The sequence below is a fragment of the Ptychodera flava genome, chromosome 13, assembly GCF_041260155.1.
Source record: "Ptychodera flava strain L36383 chromosome 13, AS_Pfla_20210202, whole genome shotgun sequence".
In the NCBI taxonomy this organism is placed as follows: Eukaryota; Metazoa; Hemichordata; class Enteropneusta; family Ptychoderidae; genus Ptychodera; species Ptychodera flava.
Genome location: NC_091940.1, coordinates 24,647,869 through 24,666,182, shown reverse-complemented (window position 1 = coordinate 24,666,182; position 18,314 = coordinate 24,647,869). Strand labels below are relative to the sequence as shown.

Below are 18,314 nucleotides of genomic sequence, written 5' to 3'. Positions count from 1 at the left end.
ATAAAAGTTAACGGCGGCTGTGAAGTATTTGCTTTTCACTGAATTGTCCTGTGTCAGTGTCCAAGACTGCTCAAGGACAATCATAAACAGCCAAAAGCTTACCCTTTGTAGAGGTGACAAAAGGTAAACGGTCTGCATAGGTAATGAGTTCGTAGAAATGCCTATTGTGGAACTGTATTTCCATACAAGTAGTAATGGTTTCTGAGGAACTGTGAGGCCATTACTCTGAGTTGAAAAACACAATCAAAGGACATGTAATATGTTATGAAATGGTGCTGTTGCTCATATACAATGCAAGCTGTAGGCGTGGGCGAAGGCTACAATAATTGATTTACATGTATATACTGTGCACTGTGCGAATATCACAGCTATTCGCCATTCAAATGTATTCGAACTATGGCTTTGAAATGCTGACTTAGTACAATCTACTGAATTTCAAAAAGCGGTGATCACTATGGTGACCAGTGTCATAATCGTAAAAATTACGGTAAGATTATGGCAATAGGTTGATGCGTACACAATGGGTAAAGTTAACACTATGTATATGCAAGTAAGGGACTGGTCAATTTCTTCATATGAACTGCAGATTTCATAATGGTATACTTTGCAAACCAGACTTTCAATTTATAAACATCAAGATACCTCTGACATATATATCTGATACATAAAAGTACCCCTCCCGAAAGACGGGCCGAAAAATATTAAACATACAGATATCTCTGATATATTAAAGTTACGCGCCGAAGGGCGCGTGAAAAAAATGCAACTGAATGATGAAACTCGTAGTTGGAACGATGCATTTTAGGCAAGTATGTGCCCGTGTCGAAATTCAAATCATGCTACCTCCTCCCCACGAAAAATTGGCCAAAGACATGGTGACCCCCCATCACCAAAGTCAAAAACAGGGTAACTCATCCCATGAATCCACCGCCTCCACAGGCCGAAGAAACTGACCAGTCCCTAAATCAATGATGCTCGTATATTTCGAAATTCCAAATCAGGGAAGCCAATCTCAGAGTTCACTTGGTACGACATGGAACCTATAAGTAAGTTCTATTTTGGCTGTTCTTGACAATTTGAGATTTGCACTTGTGCACAAGAATCGACTTTGGGCAGGAAATATTTTTGAAATGGCATCATCATCTTGAATAGAGACTTGGAGAGTCGTTTGACAGCATAGTGGGTCATTCTGTCGTTGAGTGTGGAGTTTCTGAACTCTGTTTACTCACGGTGGTATTCTGCCTCTATGGTTTGTGCGTACACGGACAGTCGTACGAGGGCGCTAGACTTCGATGTACCAGTGCCGTCCATTCACCGGCAGTAATCGTTGGACTTCGTCCGAATGCATGTTACAGACTTCAGGTCGCGAAATGTCATTGAAATGAGCCCCAGTACAAGATATTAAGTGGTCGATTGATTATCATGTATCACTTGTTCACCCTGTTCAACAAAGAAACTTATTAGCTCTGCACTGTACTGCTAAAATCACTGATGTGTTCAAAACGTCAAAACAAAGGCCCAGCCGCCAGCGCGTCTCACCACAAGATATTTCCAGCTGTCACCCAACTTGTCATGTAAAAACATCAACCCGCCAAACTCAAAGATCGTGGCGCGAAATAGAAACGTTTTACCCGCCAGAGCAAATCTGTTAAACCACGCCTCAAATTTTGACCTCAATTTTTCACGATCAACCCATTTCTCAGACGTTGTTCAGACATGTGGTCTTGTCGATTGGTGCGGCCGGCGGCCATTCTGTCGTTCATCTTTGTAAAATTGTCAAATTGTGAGATGATGAACAGGATTTACCCTGACAGAACACCGATAGGCAGCGGGAGAAACGACTAGAAGCATGGCTTTAAAATATTGACTCGGACTTTGTGAAATGTGCAAGAACTTGAAATCAAAGAACCGGATTTTGTTTTGGTGTTGTCCAGTAAAAAATTCACATATTCATCACAGTAAGGAATATTCTCATCGGTGAATTTTTCATAGGCTACAACTGGCGTCAGTTTTTTAAAGTCCATTACCCATCTGGCCATTGGCTCCTCAGACCTCATGCGACGGCACTGGTTGAGACATCTTCACTATCGCCATATTTGTCGATTTTTTTTCTTCAGGAGATATCCAACGCTTTACAATCGCTGAAACGGAACTTTTCGCCACCTCTGTGAATGTCGAGAAAAACACCAGTATTTTGATCTCGACCAAGCAGTAAGATTTCCATGGCAATCGAATCCTGTAGGCCTAACTCGGGCAAGATTGTCTTCCCACTCCTAAATCTCCGTTTGAATTAGTGAAGATGTATTCAGCCATTAGGGTGTCACATGACGAAGGTAAACCAGTAGCCTTGGTTCAAGTCGGTGAATTTTCAAAAAATAAACTGATTTGCAAAAGTTCCCCGCGTAAAATTTGGCAGCCCAGGTCATGTTTTCCTAGCGATCGAACGCGTTTTTATTGAGTCTGTGCAGTAGTGAGTTAGTCTGTGCCGGATGAAACTCCCCTGTATCGCGTTCACCCCACTCAACGTGTTCACATCATCCTACTCACACGTTTCACATGAAAACAGAACACAAATCGTTGCATTCCAGACGTTCACCCAACTCACACGTTCACAAATCACGCACTTGAACCAAGTCTAGTAAACCAGTAAGTAAATGGAGAGAACAGTCTGAAAGGAGGGTACTTCATTTGCATGCATAATTAGGGATTTAGTTCAAATTCGAACAGCGCCCTCTAGCCAGTGAGTGACGGTTATGGCATTTTTCGCCAGAATTTTATCCGCAGATATCTCAGCCTTCGTTTAGCATCCGTCCTGTTTCAAGTTAGCGGCTGAATTGTACTCTTAGTTAGTTTTCGCCGATGAATTTTTGTGGGGTTTTATCGATTCGTTTTTGCGTTAGCCTAATTTTCATGGTTTTCGAGCGACCGAAAATGCCGTTCACTAAACACTGCCGCAAAAGCATATCCAAAGTCAAATTTCCATGAGAAGTAGGGAGGAGACGTATCTTGAGTAGGTCCATACGATCTGAAAAAATCTCAGTGGCTTAAGCCTCCGTTTTTGAAACACGTCTCGTTGAAGTTGACTATGCAGCGCCGTTCATGTGTTAAATCTAACATGGCGACCAGCGTACAGCGCAGCGCGGCGTGAGGTGTACACGTAGACTCTCTCAGCTCTTTCTCGGCTTAGCAGATTTTTTCGGTTCTATTTATGTTTTCAATGATTGTGACGAGGAAGCCAGACTGCAAGCTTGTGTTACCTCACTGGCCAACACAATCTGCCTGGCTGGCTTCTCGGTAAAGTCGTGGACAGCGCAAATGGAAAAAAACACTACGGTGACACCGCGACAGAAGGGCTACGTTTATCACTGTTAATGCGGCCTTACACTTAGTATAGTGGAAGACACCCGTCGTACTGACTAGCAGTGCTGTTTCGTTTATGAGTGATTTTTTTCCGTTTTCGCATTCTAGTAGCTAGCAATCATACAAAAACTGTAGGAAATAACATCGGCCGCAAAAAATCTCCATGGATAAATACGGCTACCCTGTATCCCGCACACGCGCACACGAGTACGTGAATATACAATAGATGCGGCTAGAATGATAGCCGGTGAACAGCTGCGCGCTGCGGCCGTCCCTGCTAGCATTGCCGGCAACGGTGCGTGCTCGAATTAGACATGGCACATTTTATAACTCATGTAGGCCCTAGCAAAAATTTTGGGGTTTTTTAAAGTATTGATGGTCATAATGTGACATTAATTATATACTTTATTTATATATTACATCAGTGACCCGATTATAGGAGTAAACTTTGAAAAAAATGAAAGATTAATCGTGTAACGCCTGCGCCGTGTGAACGACAAGTGGTTTGGTCGCAGTAAACAGCGTGGAGTGTACGTAGCGTGACGGGTGTTCGTATACTCATAGACCCTCGAGATCTACGTATACAGCGATATGGTAACTGCATGCCAACATTCAACACTGCCGCAAATACATGTCCATGGTCGCACGGTCATGAAAATTTCACCAAATGTTGATAATAGTTAAATGAATATTTTCTGAAATTTTCGGCTTGGCTTAAGACCTCTAAGGTCATTATCGAGCTGTTTTACGAAAAAGGTGAAGTTTACTTCCGCATTTGGCGGGTCGACCTCGCCACCCACTTTGTAGCGATTTAAATAAAATCTTCTCAACTTTTGTGAGTTAACCCTAGGAAAACAGATCATTAGTATGTATGCTACAACTGAAAGCAAAAATTATAGTTCTAGCTATTGTACGTTTTGCTGCACGTCGATATTTAAAGCCCGCCCTTTCGCCGCATTTTATCCCTCACTGCAGTGGCGGTCAGCGTGACGAAAACGAGGCTCTACAACACGAACTTTTATGCAAATTTCATAGGCTCCTTTCAGACTGGAAAAGCTGTCCACTGACACGCTTCAAACGCAGTGTAAGTGTGCGGTGGTCGGCGTTTGGAAGGTGGGCGTGGTTTTATCTTTTTGGTCTGGGGAGTCAAACTTTTCTGTTTCGCGCGTCGATGTTTGTATTTGGCGGGTTCATGTTTTCGGTTGACAAGTCTGGCTGACAGCCGGGAAATGTTGCGGTCAGACGTGCTGGCGGCAGTGTCTTTGTTTTTACGTTTTGCATACATTAGTGATTTCAGCAGTACGTAGATGTTTATCCAAGGCAGTCATGTGTATCTCCACTATCATTACCTTCGCTTTGACTCTGGTCCTTTCTAGAGGCAGACAGCTAAATTTAGCCATACCTTTGGAGTTGCTTTGTTGCATGTCATGTACAACCTGCCATTGATATTATCTGTATGGTTAGAATTCAAGATATTACGTACATTGGCCACCGATGTTTGTTTCCCTCGTCAATGCAAACGTTTGATTGGTTGACGGGGAACTATCCTGCTTAAAATCTGTATTGGCCAAGCATCAACGTTGTTCTTACGGGAAACGTGCTTATCCTATAAGATATAACTAGACACCAGGAAGAGAAAGAAAAACCTCCGGGCAAATGATATGATCAAGTCACGCGCTTTAACTAATTTCTTGTAAACACATCGTGAACACGTCGTCACCTTATTGCAATCCTTATTCTTCCATTTCATAAATTTTAAAATTAATGTCGTCAGTAATATGCTTGTTAAAGTCTTTCCGATGTTAATTAGCACCAGGAACATCATTTACGTTTTTGTCTCTATTCTATCTGGTTAGTAAATAAAGAAATAATGTTGCAAGCACTTTCTGTGTCATTTAGAGCATATCGGTGCACTATTGTTACTTCACTTCTTTAGTGACCTTACTTAATGACCCAAGTCGTGTCTGTCACGAATCACCTGAATTACATCCAAACGTATTGTTTACCGATATGGTTCTGTGAGAAACAATACTACCGACTGTTCGACCTTTGCCATTCCGTATATTTTTATCGCGTCTCTGTTGCCCTGGTAACCCGCTGCAGTAAACTGACATTCGGGCCAATGGTCAGCAGCCTTGCACGTTTGTGTGACACTCTGAGTTCCCATGTCGAACAGAAGGGAAGTTGATGAGGCAAACAGGTAAGACCAGTGCAGTGCGATATTGACATTTGTAACCTTATTCGCCTATTTAGGCACTTCTGTCGCTTGCTTCACGCAAATTTCACGTTACTGAGTCACTTTCGGCTTGCAATTATTTAGATCGTCAGAGACTGCCCTTTTCTCATGACTGAAATAGAAATTACACCAAGTCATGATTGTGAAATCGCCATTCGACGATTTTAACTTGCTCGCTTTAACAGAGATTAATATATTTCACTTTCACTGTGGTCTTTCAACCTTAACACAGAGGTAAGGATTAACTTTCCTTTCAAATTTTAGGGCATAATCATGATCAATAGCAATTTTAAAATGGCACTCCCACTTGGTAACATTTTTAAAAAAACATTTTTTAATGCCAACGGTCGATATTTGACGTGGCGACTGCGCGCGGATCGCGAGATATCGATAAAAACATGTCCTCAAAAAAGTAAAAGTTTGAATTCCGGTGGCCCACCTAAATTCAGCTTCCGAGCATCGAACGTTCGGCACTGGGGCCATTGTTAACTAAGCTATGGAGTACGAGTCTACGCTGACGCTGCTGTACGCCACAGTACCACTGGCGTCGGTGATCAGTCATACCCCGTGGGGGTAAGCTGAGTCTTACTGACTCGGCAAAAAAACGAAAAAAAAAGTTTGCTGATTCCACCAGAATTCCCATAGGTGACCAGCACAGTTACGTTTGGTTGATACATAGCGTCCGCCGCGTGGTATGCAGACGCATACCACGTGGCGGCCGCTATACGAACCACGCGTAACTGTGTGGCAGACGACAAAATGTAGTCATCAGAGGCAGCTTATATTTTACACGTAAAAAACTGATATCTATGTGATATTGGTTAAAAGTCTAATACAACTGATTGAGAATAATGAAAACGACAAAAATTAAGGAGAAGTTTAAAAAAAATTACCTGAGGTAAAGGCATAATGATGCATATAAAGTCTTCGCAGCGGGAGGTAAATCAATTACGTCATTCGAACGTTTTGGGACTCCCAAGAATATCGTCCATCAGCACAACAACAAACCTTTGGGGGATTTCGGGTCATAATCAGAAACTTCGGGATGTGAAAAAAACGCTCGATAAATGGCATGTTTTATCGATATCTCGCGACCCGTGCGCAGTCGCCACGTCAAATATCGACCGTTGGCATTAAAAAAATGTGTTTTAAAAATGTTACCAAGTGGGAGTGCCTCTTTAAGGGTCAGATCAGACATTCTGAAGAGCTGCCTACATGCCTACATTTTGTTTCTTTTTGCACAAACAAATTTTGTACAACTAGATAACAGAGAAGATGAAAAGAACCGACTCAGGTGTTTGGATGCACTACACAACACCTTTGCCAAATTACTTATCATGTTCATAATACCCATACAGATTGCTATAGTTAATTAGGACAACAACCTAGGTAGATACAAAAACTTAGAATACATTTTTAGCAGACGGAAGCAAATCTGTTTATCTTGAGACACATGGATAAGCAGTGAAGCAGACGAATGGATACAATCAGACAGAAGTGTGTAAAAATACAGGTTATAATTCTGTCAAAATGTAGGTTTTCAACTTTGATGCAGGAGTTTCAAAACGTGCATTTAAGAGATTGAAAACATATTTGATAGCTCCTTTTTCACTGACTGCTTCCATTCACTCCACTCAACCATATACCTGTTATCTAAAATTCTAGTATGAACACCAAATACTTTCTTTGTTTTGCGCGAAATGCGCATGTATGCATCGAACAAACAAAAGTGAGTAGTTGCAAAGTTATATTTCTAAATGAGTCGGGAACATTAAGATTCTTATCAACTCTTAAATATTCACTACAGAATTCTAATACACAGATTTCCGTGTCATTAATCATGACAAGTCATTATTCGTCACATTTTGTGATAGAACCAGTATGTCACTTCACTAATTCTAAAGTTTCTTCTGTGACATTCTTTAGAAAATTAATCGTTTCTTTACAGGTACAAATAATCAAGAAAAATACAACCATACATAAATCCAATCGACTGACAGCCATCGACGTACAGCATGTTTATTAGACTGCGGGTACAGCTGTTGGTTGTGGTCTCGTCCCTGTCAACACTCGTCAAAACAGAAATATCAGATGGCGGTCTCATAGCCGTTGATAAAGTTGCCGACATAGCTATCGGTCAGTAAATATGGATATTTAGCAAGGTTAATTGAGTACGGAAATAAACGATATTCATATCGAAAAGGACTATAAAAGTTAGCGAAGTTTAGCTTGGGACGCTCCTCGATGACGTGTCACTCGTAGTCCAGTTTTTACACCAGTTACTGTTAAGACACTGACGTTTAGGTAGTCCACATTTCGAATCTACGTTGCTTCGAATCAAGTTTCAAGGATGATGCGTAGTCAATGTCAGGGTATTATTAACCAGAAACAATATAAGGAAAAACCACAGTCATTTTCTCGGAATACTGCAGCATTGAATGTACGAAACATGATCGCAGTTAGCGACTCGAAACGTACTTTCAAGGAATGAAAATTTGCCTCTACAGAGAGTGATTTTATGAACCCAATGAATCGATGACGATAAGAATACAACGTAAATATGTCAATATTTTAATACACGCTAAAGCAGTGCCCAAACGTCGTTTGTCTGAGCAATTTTCTCACACAAAAATATTTCACTGTGGTGTTAAAGATACTAGCTACGATTTCCGTGGGCAAACTTTAAGGGTCCACGTGATTTTAACATGCGACTCACATATTTACAGACAAGAGAGCGGTGGGAGACTGTGGTGGCACATTTTACGCATATTCTGGCCAATTCTCGTCCCCGGGACACCCCTGGTACTACAGCAACAAACAAGAATGCATTTATGTGATGTTTATACCTAACGACGATGCGCGCATACTGGTAAGCGCATATAATACATAACTGTCATCTTTAGACTGATCGCGTCTTTTCAGCGTATCCAGTGGATACATCGATATTGAAAAGAGCTTTATGTAACACAATCTGAGAAAGATGTTTGATTTCGTTTGATCTGTAAATCTCTTCACTCGTAATCACATTGCAAAGTTGATGATGAGCGAAAAACAGAACCCAAGTGTCAGCACTTCCCAATTGCCGATGACTTTGCTTTGCAGCTGGAATTTATTACCTTCAACACGGAACCAACACACGACGTAGTCAGAATTTACGACGGACTGTCGCTGACTGGCACACTGATCGGAGAGTACTCAGGTTCATCAATTCCACCGGCGGTACTGTCGACGGGTAACGTTCTGGCGGTCACCTTCACATCGGACTTCTCCGCAACACGCACGGGGTTTCTCGCGAACTACACCGCGTTCTCAGCAACACGTGACGACGGCAGGCTGGTCTTCATATCAGATTCCGGTAGCTTCACTTGGAGAGATTGGTACGACTATGGAATTTATGATTGTTACTACATTATAATTGTATCGCAAGGCTACAAAGTGCAGGTAAGACTTCACTCGATCACCTGCTAGGCTGTTATTGCTTACAGTGCTTACAGTTGAAGTTTAATCCGCGGGTTAGAATTTAGTTTTTCGATAATAACATGTCGCATATTGTGCACGATGCGTCTCGAAATACTTTTGAGAGAAGAAAACAATATACTTTTTGCGAAAAGGTGGGTGAACATATGGTCAAAGGTCACAGCTATTGTACCTTAAGTGATTGTTCTGACTTCGAATACCATCACATAGTTGCCCTACAGTTGGTTTCAATTCTGAGCCACAACTCTGTGTGAAACAGTTTTAGCTGAGAAAACATTTTCTGACTTTCGGCTGTAATTGTCACAAAAAAATCTAGCTACGTTGTTAGATCAAGAGCAATAAACTGTTCAACTATCGGTCCAGACAGAGTTGCCGGTGTCATATGCTGGTTTAATGTTATTAATTACTGAGTCGATGACTCTGAAACGTATGGTGATACCAAAGCTAGTCGTTTACATTGTACATTCAATCTAATTACTACCCTTTTCAGTAATAGAGCGCGAAGCCACTGCAGTGAACTGCAATAAAACTGCTCACACTAATTAGTTTCAGCTGTAGCCAGCTGGCAAAGTCGACAACATTGTATGTCCCATGCAGAAAGTTTGTCTGGGGAAGTTGAAATAAAAAAAGATTTGTACATGGACCAGTGCATGGTAATGTTACATTGTATCTTAATCTTGAACACAGGGTGCCAATCGTAAACTCTCATTTACAACTCGAGCCTCAGACAGAGCTAGTTTTGCCTTTGTACAAGCAGACTTTTTGGTCTTTATCAAGTAGCCTTGTTCAACACCAAAGTGGCCACGGCTACAGCTGAAACTAATTAGTACAAGCAGTTTCATTGCAGTTTACTGCAGTGGCTTCGCGCTCTATTACTGCAAATGGTTGTAATTCAATGTATCTGTCGTCTCACACATAGAGTTGTGGCACCGAGTTGAAACCCATTGTAGTTCCAAATGTCACATTTGCTGCACCTGCCACCATCGGCAAACCGTCGCGGTGCCCTAGGCTTATTGATGTCTTGGGCAGATTAATTGTATTTCATGTTGAGACGCGCAAAAGGCGAAAATAAAGGACAATGAGGCGGAATCGATAAGAAATAACAGGGAAGATTTATAAACGTCCAGATACAGTAATACATGAAAGGCAACAACGTGTCGCTGCCATGCGAACTTTTCAAAATAAGTCAAAACTCTTTTCTTGAGTAACCCTTTGCAGTACGGCAGGTCAAAGGTTGAAAAGCAAAGTTTTAGGCAGAACTTCCTTATTGGCATGTGGTAAATGCAAGGACAAGTTCTGATCGGAGATGGCACTTAACCAAGTCTCTGTCATTTTCTCATATTGACTGCTAAGAGATTCATCTGTACCTGTATATGTGATAAAAATCCCAAAAAAATCCCATTTTAAACCCTTTCTTTATGGCATTTACAGGTTAGAGTTATTTATAGCTAAACGCTCTGGCAAGCTTGACGAACACATGCAAAAGTGAGAGGCTTTTTTACAGGGTTTTTACACAGAGTAAATGGCATACTAGTAATAGTTGACTAAATATGTAAAGCTTCCAACAATTTTTATCTTTGTTGTGTAAACTTTTTGTAGACTGAAATAAAAATGTATTTAATTGTTTTTTTGTAAATTAGGCAGAATGAGACTGTGGCACATATTCGAAAATACGATCTCTCAGTTCCTTAGTGATCAATCCACAGTGTTGACTCATTAAGATGTAGAAAAGAATTAGTATCGCGTCACGTGTGTAAATAATTGACATACAGGAACACATCTACACAGCCACGTTGTATTCCAAATTCAGTAAGTGTACATTAGTTGTATAATTTTTCACACAGAATACTAGTAATTTGAGGTTTCTCTGTGTGAAGTTATAACTTGTTTCAATAAAATGCAAACTTCTCAGGAATCCTAACTTACCTTTGAACAATTTCAAGTAAACTCTCAATTTTCCAAACCATCTGAACCGTGGGATGTAGTAACTTGCTGTTGTAAGTAAATGAAACGACCAGAACATAACATTGTTTATGCTTTAAGGATGCTTTCATTCTACAGACAGATATGGACATCAACTGTTGCCCCAACACATTTGTCATCGAAGTGTTTGACGGGGTGTCTCAATCAGACACACTCTTGGGCAAATTCAATGTCTACTATGGATGGCTCAGAGTTACATCTACAGGACGAAGTCTGTGTGTCCACATTTATCAAAATGTTCATTCTGCATATAGTGTATATGTGCAGTACCGAGCCGTCAAAAGAGGTACAAAGTTCAGTTACATTAGAGGGGATGGTGATTTTTTGCGTCACCAAAGGGCACAGAGAGTGAGTGAAAACTGTGACCAAACTGAAGTAGGGCTTCATTTTGGCCTTTCTTCACTTTGCATTGAACTTCCTTCTTACCGGTGTTACTTTAGAGGGCATTCGCGTTGTTAAAATGTATGAAGACTACAAAAATTTTGTTCATTATTGAATTAACAAAGCTGGATAAGTCAAGTGTATACTGACCAAATGCAACTTTTTTATTACACACAATTCTTTACAGAAAGGTCACTTCCACACATTGTGCGGAAGTGACAACTTTTTGGCTTTATGGACACCGCATGGTGAATATGCGATATATCCAAGCAACAGCCAACCTCAATATTATAATTTTGTTAAAAGTTATTATTCTTTCATTTCTCACATAAAATTCACACAAACGTAACAAAGGAAAAAAACACTAGAAATGGAACTCATATGTTGTTTCAACCATGGACTTTTCCTGTACTCCAGCCAGAAATGATCACTTCACACAGCTATACACTGTATACTAAACTCGGGTTTACAAATGACGTCACAATTCCACAGAAAAAAAGAAAATTCACATCACGGAACTTGAGTCTCTTAATTCGCCTCCAGGATCATATGCTCTGAACTACTACGAAGCCACGACGTGGGTATGGTGGTGGACCCCTCCCACTGTCTTTGTCACCTCCGCTAATGTCTGGGAATACACGACGGTTGAAAACTATGATTATGAAAACGGTTGTGGCGGGAACTACACCAGCGACACTGGCTCGTTTTCGTCACCGTCATATCCAGGATACTACGCGAACCAGCAGGATTGTTATTACGTCATAACTGTTTCTGAAGGCAACGAGATTGTGGTGAGACATTAACGATAGTTTCATGTCGATAATACGAGTTTGTTTCAGCTTCTTTATACATGCTACGTATTTTCATCGAAAATATCAGCTCCGCTAGTGTGAAACAGACGCTGATTTTTACACAATTAAAGTTGTTTTCCCGGGCCGAATTGAAATCTTCCAGATAAACCACTGGAGCTCCAGTCTCTGGTTCTGTCGTTCGCGGCGAATAAAATCGAAAGACACTCTCGTTGTCATTGTTGTTCTTCAGAATTTTTTCAACATTGCAGTATATATGCGGCATACAACTATTTGTGAGTACGAGTGCGTGGTGTGTTTAGGAACTGTGAGCGCGGTGAAATCAGGATACCTCCACGGAGGCGATGTTAAGGAAGCCCGATTACATCTTTTTTATTCTCGTACATTTACAAATAACGACAACATCAAAAAAAGCCTTTGATTTTATTCGCCATCAACAACACGACAGAAACTCAAGTGAGAAATATAACCATCGCGACTGTACGTAAAATTCCGTACTTAACTGCAGAGTAGTTCTGTATTAAACAGTGTCTCCAACTTGCATATGGTTGTTCAAATCGTATGTTCGCAATTTCTTTCAGCTTCATTTTGATTACTTTGACACCGAAGTGTGCTGTGATTTCGTTGAAGTTTTTGACGGAGACTCCAAGTCCGCCATTACGTCGATGGGGAAGTATTTCGGCTCCAACGTGGAAGCCGAGATGAAGTCGACGGGACGGAGTCTCTTCGTCCACTTTCATTCGGACTACTCACATAAGTATGGAGGATTCTACGCTACATACAGGCTTCAGATTGAAGGTATGGGGAACCTCACACTGGTCGACAGCTTGGTTATGTAAACTCCTTAGTCTGTAAAAATGCTGAAATAATGTCAAAATCTGTAAAATGGTATGAAGATTTACACCTCACAACGATAGGGAGATGTTTCCTTTTCAAATTTCATGATGGTGTCTTCATCAAATCTGACCATCTGATTCCACGTCATGCCAATTAATTCAGCTTTTGCAGACGTACTATTGCCAACATAATTGAAACACGATAGAGGATAGAGGAGAAAATATGTGGATACAAAAGAGAGAAGTAATGATGTGGTTATACATATGTAAAACATTTCAACATGCGGAGTATCAAGTCTCAGAAAATATTCTATCTGTTTTTATGCCTCTATCGTTTGTATGTTTCTGCTCTTAGAACACCAATCTAACTTTTGGTACATTGTCGGAGGCACAGCTGGGGCTGGATTGGGTGTCGTGATCTTTGTGTTGGTGATCACCGCTATCTGCTGTTTCCACAAGAAGAAAGCGACAGCGCCCTCACAGCCGAGGGAAGTTCAGTCGATGACGATAGGTTGTTCCAGGTGAGTGTTCTGGCCTATTCTAGGCCGCAGGGAGAACTGCGAAAGAAGATAATTTCACCATGAATCTGACTGACTTTGCATGCACCGCTAAGGGGAATGAAGGCAGAAATCAAGAAACTGTACCATATAAACAGAATGATACGAGGATTTCCTTGAGATTTGCTTCAGGCTGCTTGGCATCATTTGTCTTTCGATTTCGAAAGGAGGGAACAGTTCACATTAAAGCTCTGACCCCATTTAAACTTAGAACTAGGGGAAGAGCACCTATTTCAACTTATGATTAATGGGGCAAACACATTTTTGTCGCTGTGACTAGTTTATTTTTTAAGTATTCCTATGTCGCGATTTTGTTGTCCTTATTTACGTAGACCTGACATTGATGATGATCCGGATGTCGAACAAACGATCCATCTAGGATCTATCGGGAGAGTTCACTACAGTCACTACCACCAAGATAATCTTACCGTTCAAGTCCAATCACCTCCCTACAGATCATAACTATCACTGGTGACATACATGAAAACTGGATAATCCCGACCCTCCGTACACAGACGTTGTCGAAAACAGTCACAAGTTGCAGGCACTGTCGTGGTCAAACAGATGATACCTTGTCGTCATAAACCCACCATCTCCGTCTAATCCTACACCACCAAACACCACCACCACCACCACCACCATAACCATCATCATCATCATCATCATCATCATCATCATCATCATCTTGATCATCATCATAATTATCTTAATCACCTTAATCATCGTTATCATTACATTAGCCGATTCGAGAGTACATTATATCCAAGTTTGTTTATCGTGGGCAACTAATTTGCAATAAAGCATATCAACTAATCTTGAAAACCAGTGACCAAAACAGTGTTCGACAAACGATTTGAAGAGGTCGATGTGTCATTTTGGTTAGTATGCAATGCTCTATTTTACTTTTCGTATATTCTAGCGCTTTGATCTTCATTGTTTTCACACTACGCGTCATTTAGCTTGAGAAGACTTTGTAGCATGTGATGTAAAAGAGGCGTCGCCGTTTTGCCCACGTCCCGTTAGCACCATGAGCTATAGCGTTACATTTCATGCATGGTGTCATAGCTATGAGACTAGAATCAAGTTGAAGCGATGTCACGTATTCGACTCATCGCTATTGTGTAAAAATATTTCAACTTTAGGTAATCAATCTTGCCAAATAACTTGAATTTCTTTTTATAACTGCGCTTAAGCAATGTAGTTGGCAATATCCGAACATAACCATTCAGTGATTTCCTTGTCATCACACCGAGTTCTCATCGACGAACAGAATTCAATTTTCGTTCGACACAAACTATCGGTAAAAACCACTGAACACTGTCCGGCTATTTTGAGGTGAGAGTCAGGCAGGCTGACAGAAAGAGACACAGAGAAACAGATGGACTGATTACTCTTGAAGATACAAATTGATGACAGTACATCTATTTTTTATATTGTTATGTGAATATAGAGGTTTTGACCATTACGTCCAAAGCAATCTGTATAGACGTAATCATGACGAAGGAGTTATCGATATAGACGAAATAGGCATTTTCAGTAGAAATTTCAATGTACTAGAGAATTTTATTCGTGCAAACTTTTTTTGTATCATGGTCCGACGCGACTTGCTTCATGATTTATGACGATTGTTATGATATAGACTACTCTTTGAATTAGTCGCCTTCCGGTATCTACTCGAATAAAAACCGTCTGTGACAAACACGAAAGTAGTAAAATAAAGGTGGTCAACTGTGATAAATAAGAATTTTTACACCCATTTTATTCATTTATCTACATGAAGTGAAGGAAAAATTAACCATCCATGTAACTAAAGTGTGACCCTGACCTATATATGAACTCACTCACGCGCAACAGGGGTGACGCAGCAGTGCATTGTCCTGAACTAAGCGGGGAAATTCCCTGCTGAGTCAGATCCTGGACTTGCGCAATACAGTAGCTGGGGACTACTAGTGGACATGTAGAAACTTGTTCTGTCTGACCTAAATACACAACATGTATAAACATGTACGGGAAATTCCGTGTGAGTCATCACCATCAAACTAGCCTATATAAAGGGACTTTTACCCCCCGTTGTCAGTCAGTCGCGGAGTCTAGCTGATGTTGAACACGAAGTTAACTAACTTTCATATCCATTCAATCCATAATATCGTAGATATCGCTCCAGCGGCGGACTAAATCCTTCTTGTTTTTGTATTTCTAGCGCCTGATGAAATATGTTCTGAATAAGTTCTGACCCCGGGGCCTCTGTTGTTGCACCTTTTTCTTGTATTTGTGTAAGCAGCTGTTTATATTGAACGTAATAATGTTTATATTTCTCTCTTCTTTTTGATACTCCCGTTTTTCCTTGTATTACATCAATAACGACGCCAGGTATAGGAGTTAAGGCTAACAGTACCGGAACTGTTGGAATTGCTGCTATTACAGCAGAACTTACAAGAATTCCCTTAGTAATATTGAGAGCCATATCAATTCGACCCATTAATTTATAACTTCGTCGATATGCGGCGCTAGTTCTTTCGATATAGTCGGCCAATTGTTCAACGCTTTCAACAACTGAGATGTGCATTTTTTTTTACTGTATATGTAAGGGATGATAAAAATAATTGTAGTAATATAGAAAGACAATATGGCAGAAGGAGGAGAAGAAAATATACCACTCCAGGATTTCGATGATGCAAATTTAAATGATGATGATGACGCTACTGCTGAAACAACTTTTTTCGATGATGATGCCTTTGCAGAAGCCGATTCTTCCCAGGCCGTCTCAAGCGCGCGGAGCCCGCAGGTAGATCCTACGACTAGATATAAAGTAGAACTTAAAATACAAATGGCTAAAAAATTCTTAGTTGAAAATAATATTACTGATGAAGCAGCACGAATTGAAATGATTACTAATGCAAAGATTAGGGATGGAAAGCTGTATTATAAAAACCTCAGGCTATCAAAAACTACAGGACGTGGATTTAGATCACTCGAGACAGTAAAAAGACAAGAAGGAGGATATGAATTTGTAAGTAAAGTATACAGTTTGAGGGGGAGCAGCGCAGAGCCCGAATATGTGAGTCGTACATTGTATTCTGTAGATGTGGAAAACGATAAAATACCGGCTGAGAAGATGACGCCAAAAGACATGGGTATATACAAAGATAAACTGACAGAGTTACGGCAAGATGCTTCTGGTAATGCAGATAAAATACAAGCTTTTGAAAATAAAATCGAACAATGGAACAATCTAAACCCAGAATATAGAGCTATTAATGATGAATTAAAGATTGCGAATATGCATCTTGGCGAGCTTAACAACGAAAAAGTTAAAATAAGGCTAGAGAAAAGAGAAGTTGAAAAACAGTTAAAGGATCCTGAAACGAGCACCCAAGGAAAAGGAAAAGCCGAAAAACTACTAGCTGAACTCATAACAAGAGAAGCTAAAGTTGACAATCGAATTGAATACGAACATGGTAAGATCAGTGAGGCACGTGAAAGTCTGGCTACGACTAGGTCTCTTCGTGATGTAATTTCCGATCCAGAATTGTCACTCAGGCTGAAGCTGACAGAGTTATTTAAACGAAATGGTATTACAATCGCTGCAATACTGACTGCCCTTGGAATGACAATATCAACAATTGCCCTAGCTGTGACTAGAGGAGGAGGAGGAGGAGCGGGAGCAGGAGGAGGAGGAGCAAACACAGGAGGTTCAGGTCCGCCCAAAGTATATACAAAAGCGAAAGAAATTGTAAAGCAATTTGGCGAATGGTTAAAAACCTTGGCCGCAAAAAGTGCTGCTGCAATACCAGGTTTAATCGGCTCCCTTGTCAGTTTTCTATTAAAAACAGCAGGATCGGTGGTTGGATTTGTTGGAGAACAGCTATGGATATTTTTAACTGGATTAACATTAGTCATTATAAATAAAATTATGTATTAATATATCACACTCCCCTACGGCATCAACATGTTTGGTGAAAAGAATATTGCAAAGTTTCTTTCTAAAAATAAAGACCTGTTTGGTTTCTCCGTCGAATTGGAATGGTGCAAACTCCGACGAGTAAATCGACATATACTTCGAGCAAATCCAGGTGTCCGACTCAAAGATGATAATCTATATCATAACATATTAGCTTTCGTGAAGGAATGTCAAAAGACTAACTTCTTTAAGCGACTAGAATTCATAAACGTCTTTCAGGAGATTGACAATGATGAAATGGAAGTCCAACATCTCCAAGAATATTGGGTTCTTCGATTGATTCGCGACACAGGCAATCGATTTATCTTTCAGTCAGACGGAAATATTTATGTAAAGATGTGATTTTTCCTTCTAAGTTACTATATACACGAAGTGAAACTTAATTTTCTTTTTTTCTTCTACTATATACATTACACGAAAAATGGGGTACGATAGAACATTATCACCGACTTTCACCAACCGAATACCGAATGGAACAAAGTCAGAAAGAACTCATCACGTGATTGCTCATAATCCAAGTGAGGCAGATCCAGGCCAGACACTTATCATACGATGTCCGAAGTTAGAAAGCGGAGTACTCTTAGTTCCAGATACTTTCGACCTGGTTTTTGATCTCGAAGTAATGGGAGATGAATATAACCGAGTAGTACAAAATGTTGCAAAAAATTTGGTGGAGCGTATGAAACTCACATTTGAGGGTCAGACACTTTCCGA

At 40.4% G+C, this 18,314-nt stretch overlaps 1 protein-coding gene across 1 annotated transcript; it reads left to right on the top strand.

The window, feature by feature from the left end:
• The first annotated feature begins 5,360 nt into the window (after positions 1–5,360).
• LOC139147904 (scavenger receptor cysteine-rich domain-containing protein DMBT1-like) lies at positions 5,361–15,335 on the top strand. The gene is made up of 9 exons (XM_070719121.1): positions 5,361–5,560; positions 7,545–7,732; positions 8,323–8,465; positions 8,699–9,037; positions 11,135–11,342; positions 11,981–12,228; positions 12,828–13,044; positions 13,438–13,603; positions 13,972–15,335. Exons 2-9 carry the CDS (start codon positions 7,612–7,614, stop codon positions 14,099–14,101), a joined length of 1,572 nt encoding a protein of 523 aa, XP_070575222.1. The 5' UTR covers positions 5,361–5,560; positions 7,545–7,611; the 3' UTR covers positions 14,102–15,335.
• The last annotated feature ends 2,979 nt before the right edge of the window (positions 15,336–18,314 follow it).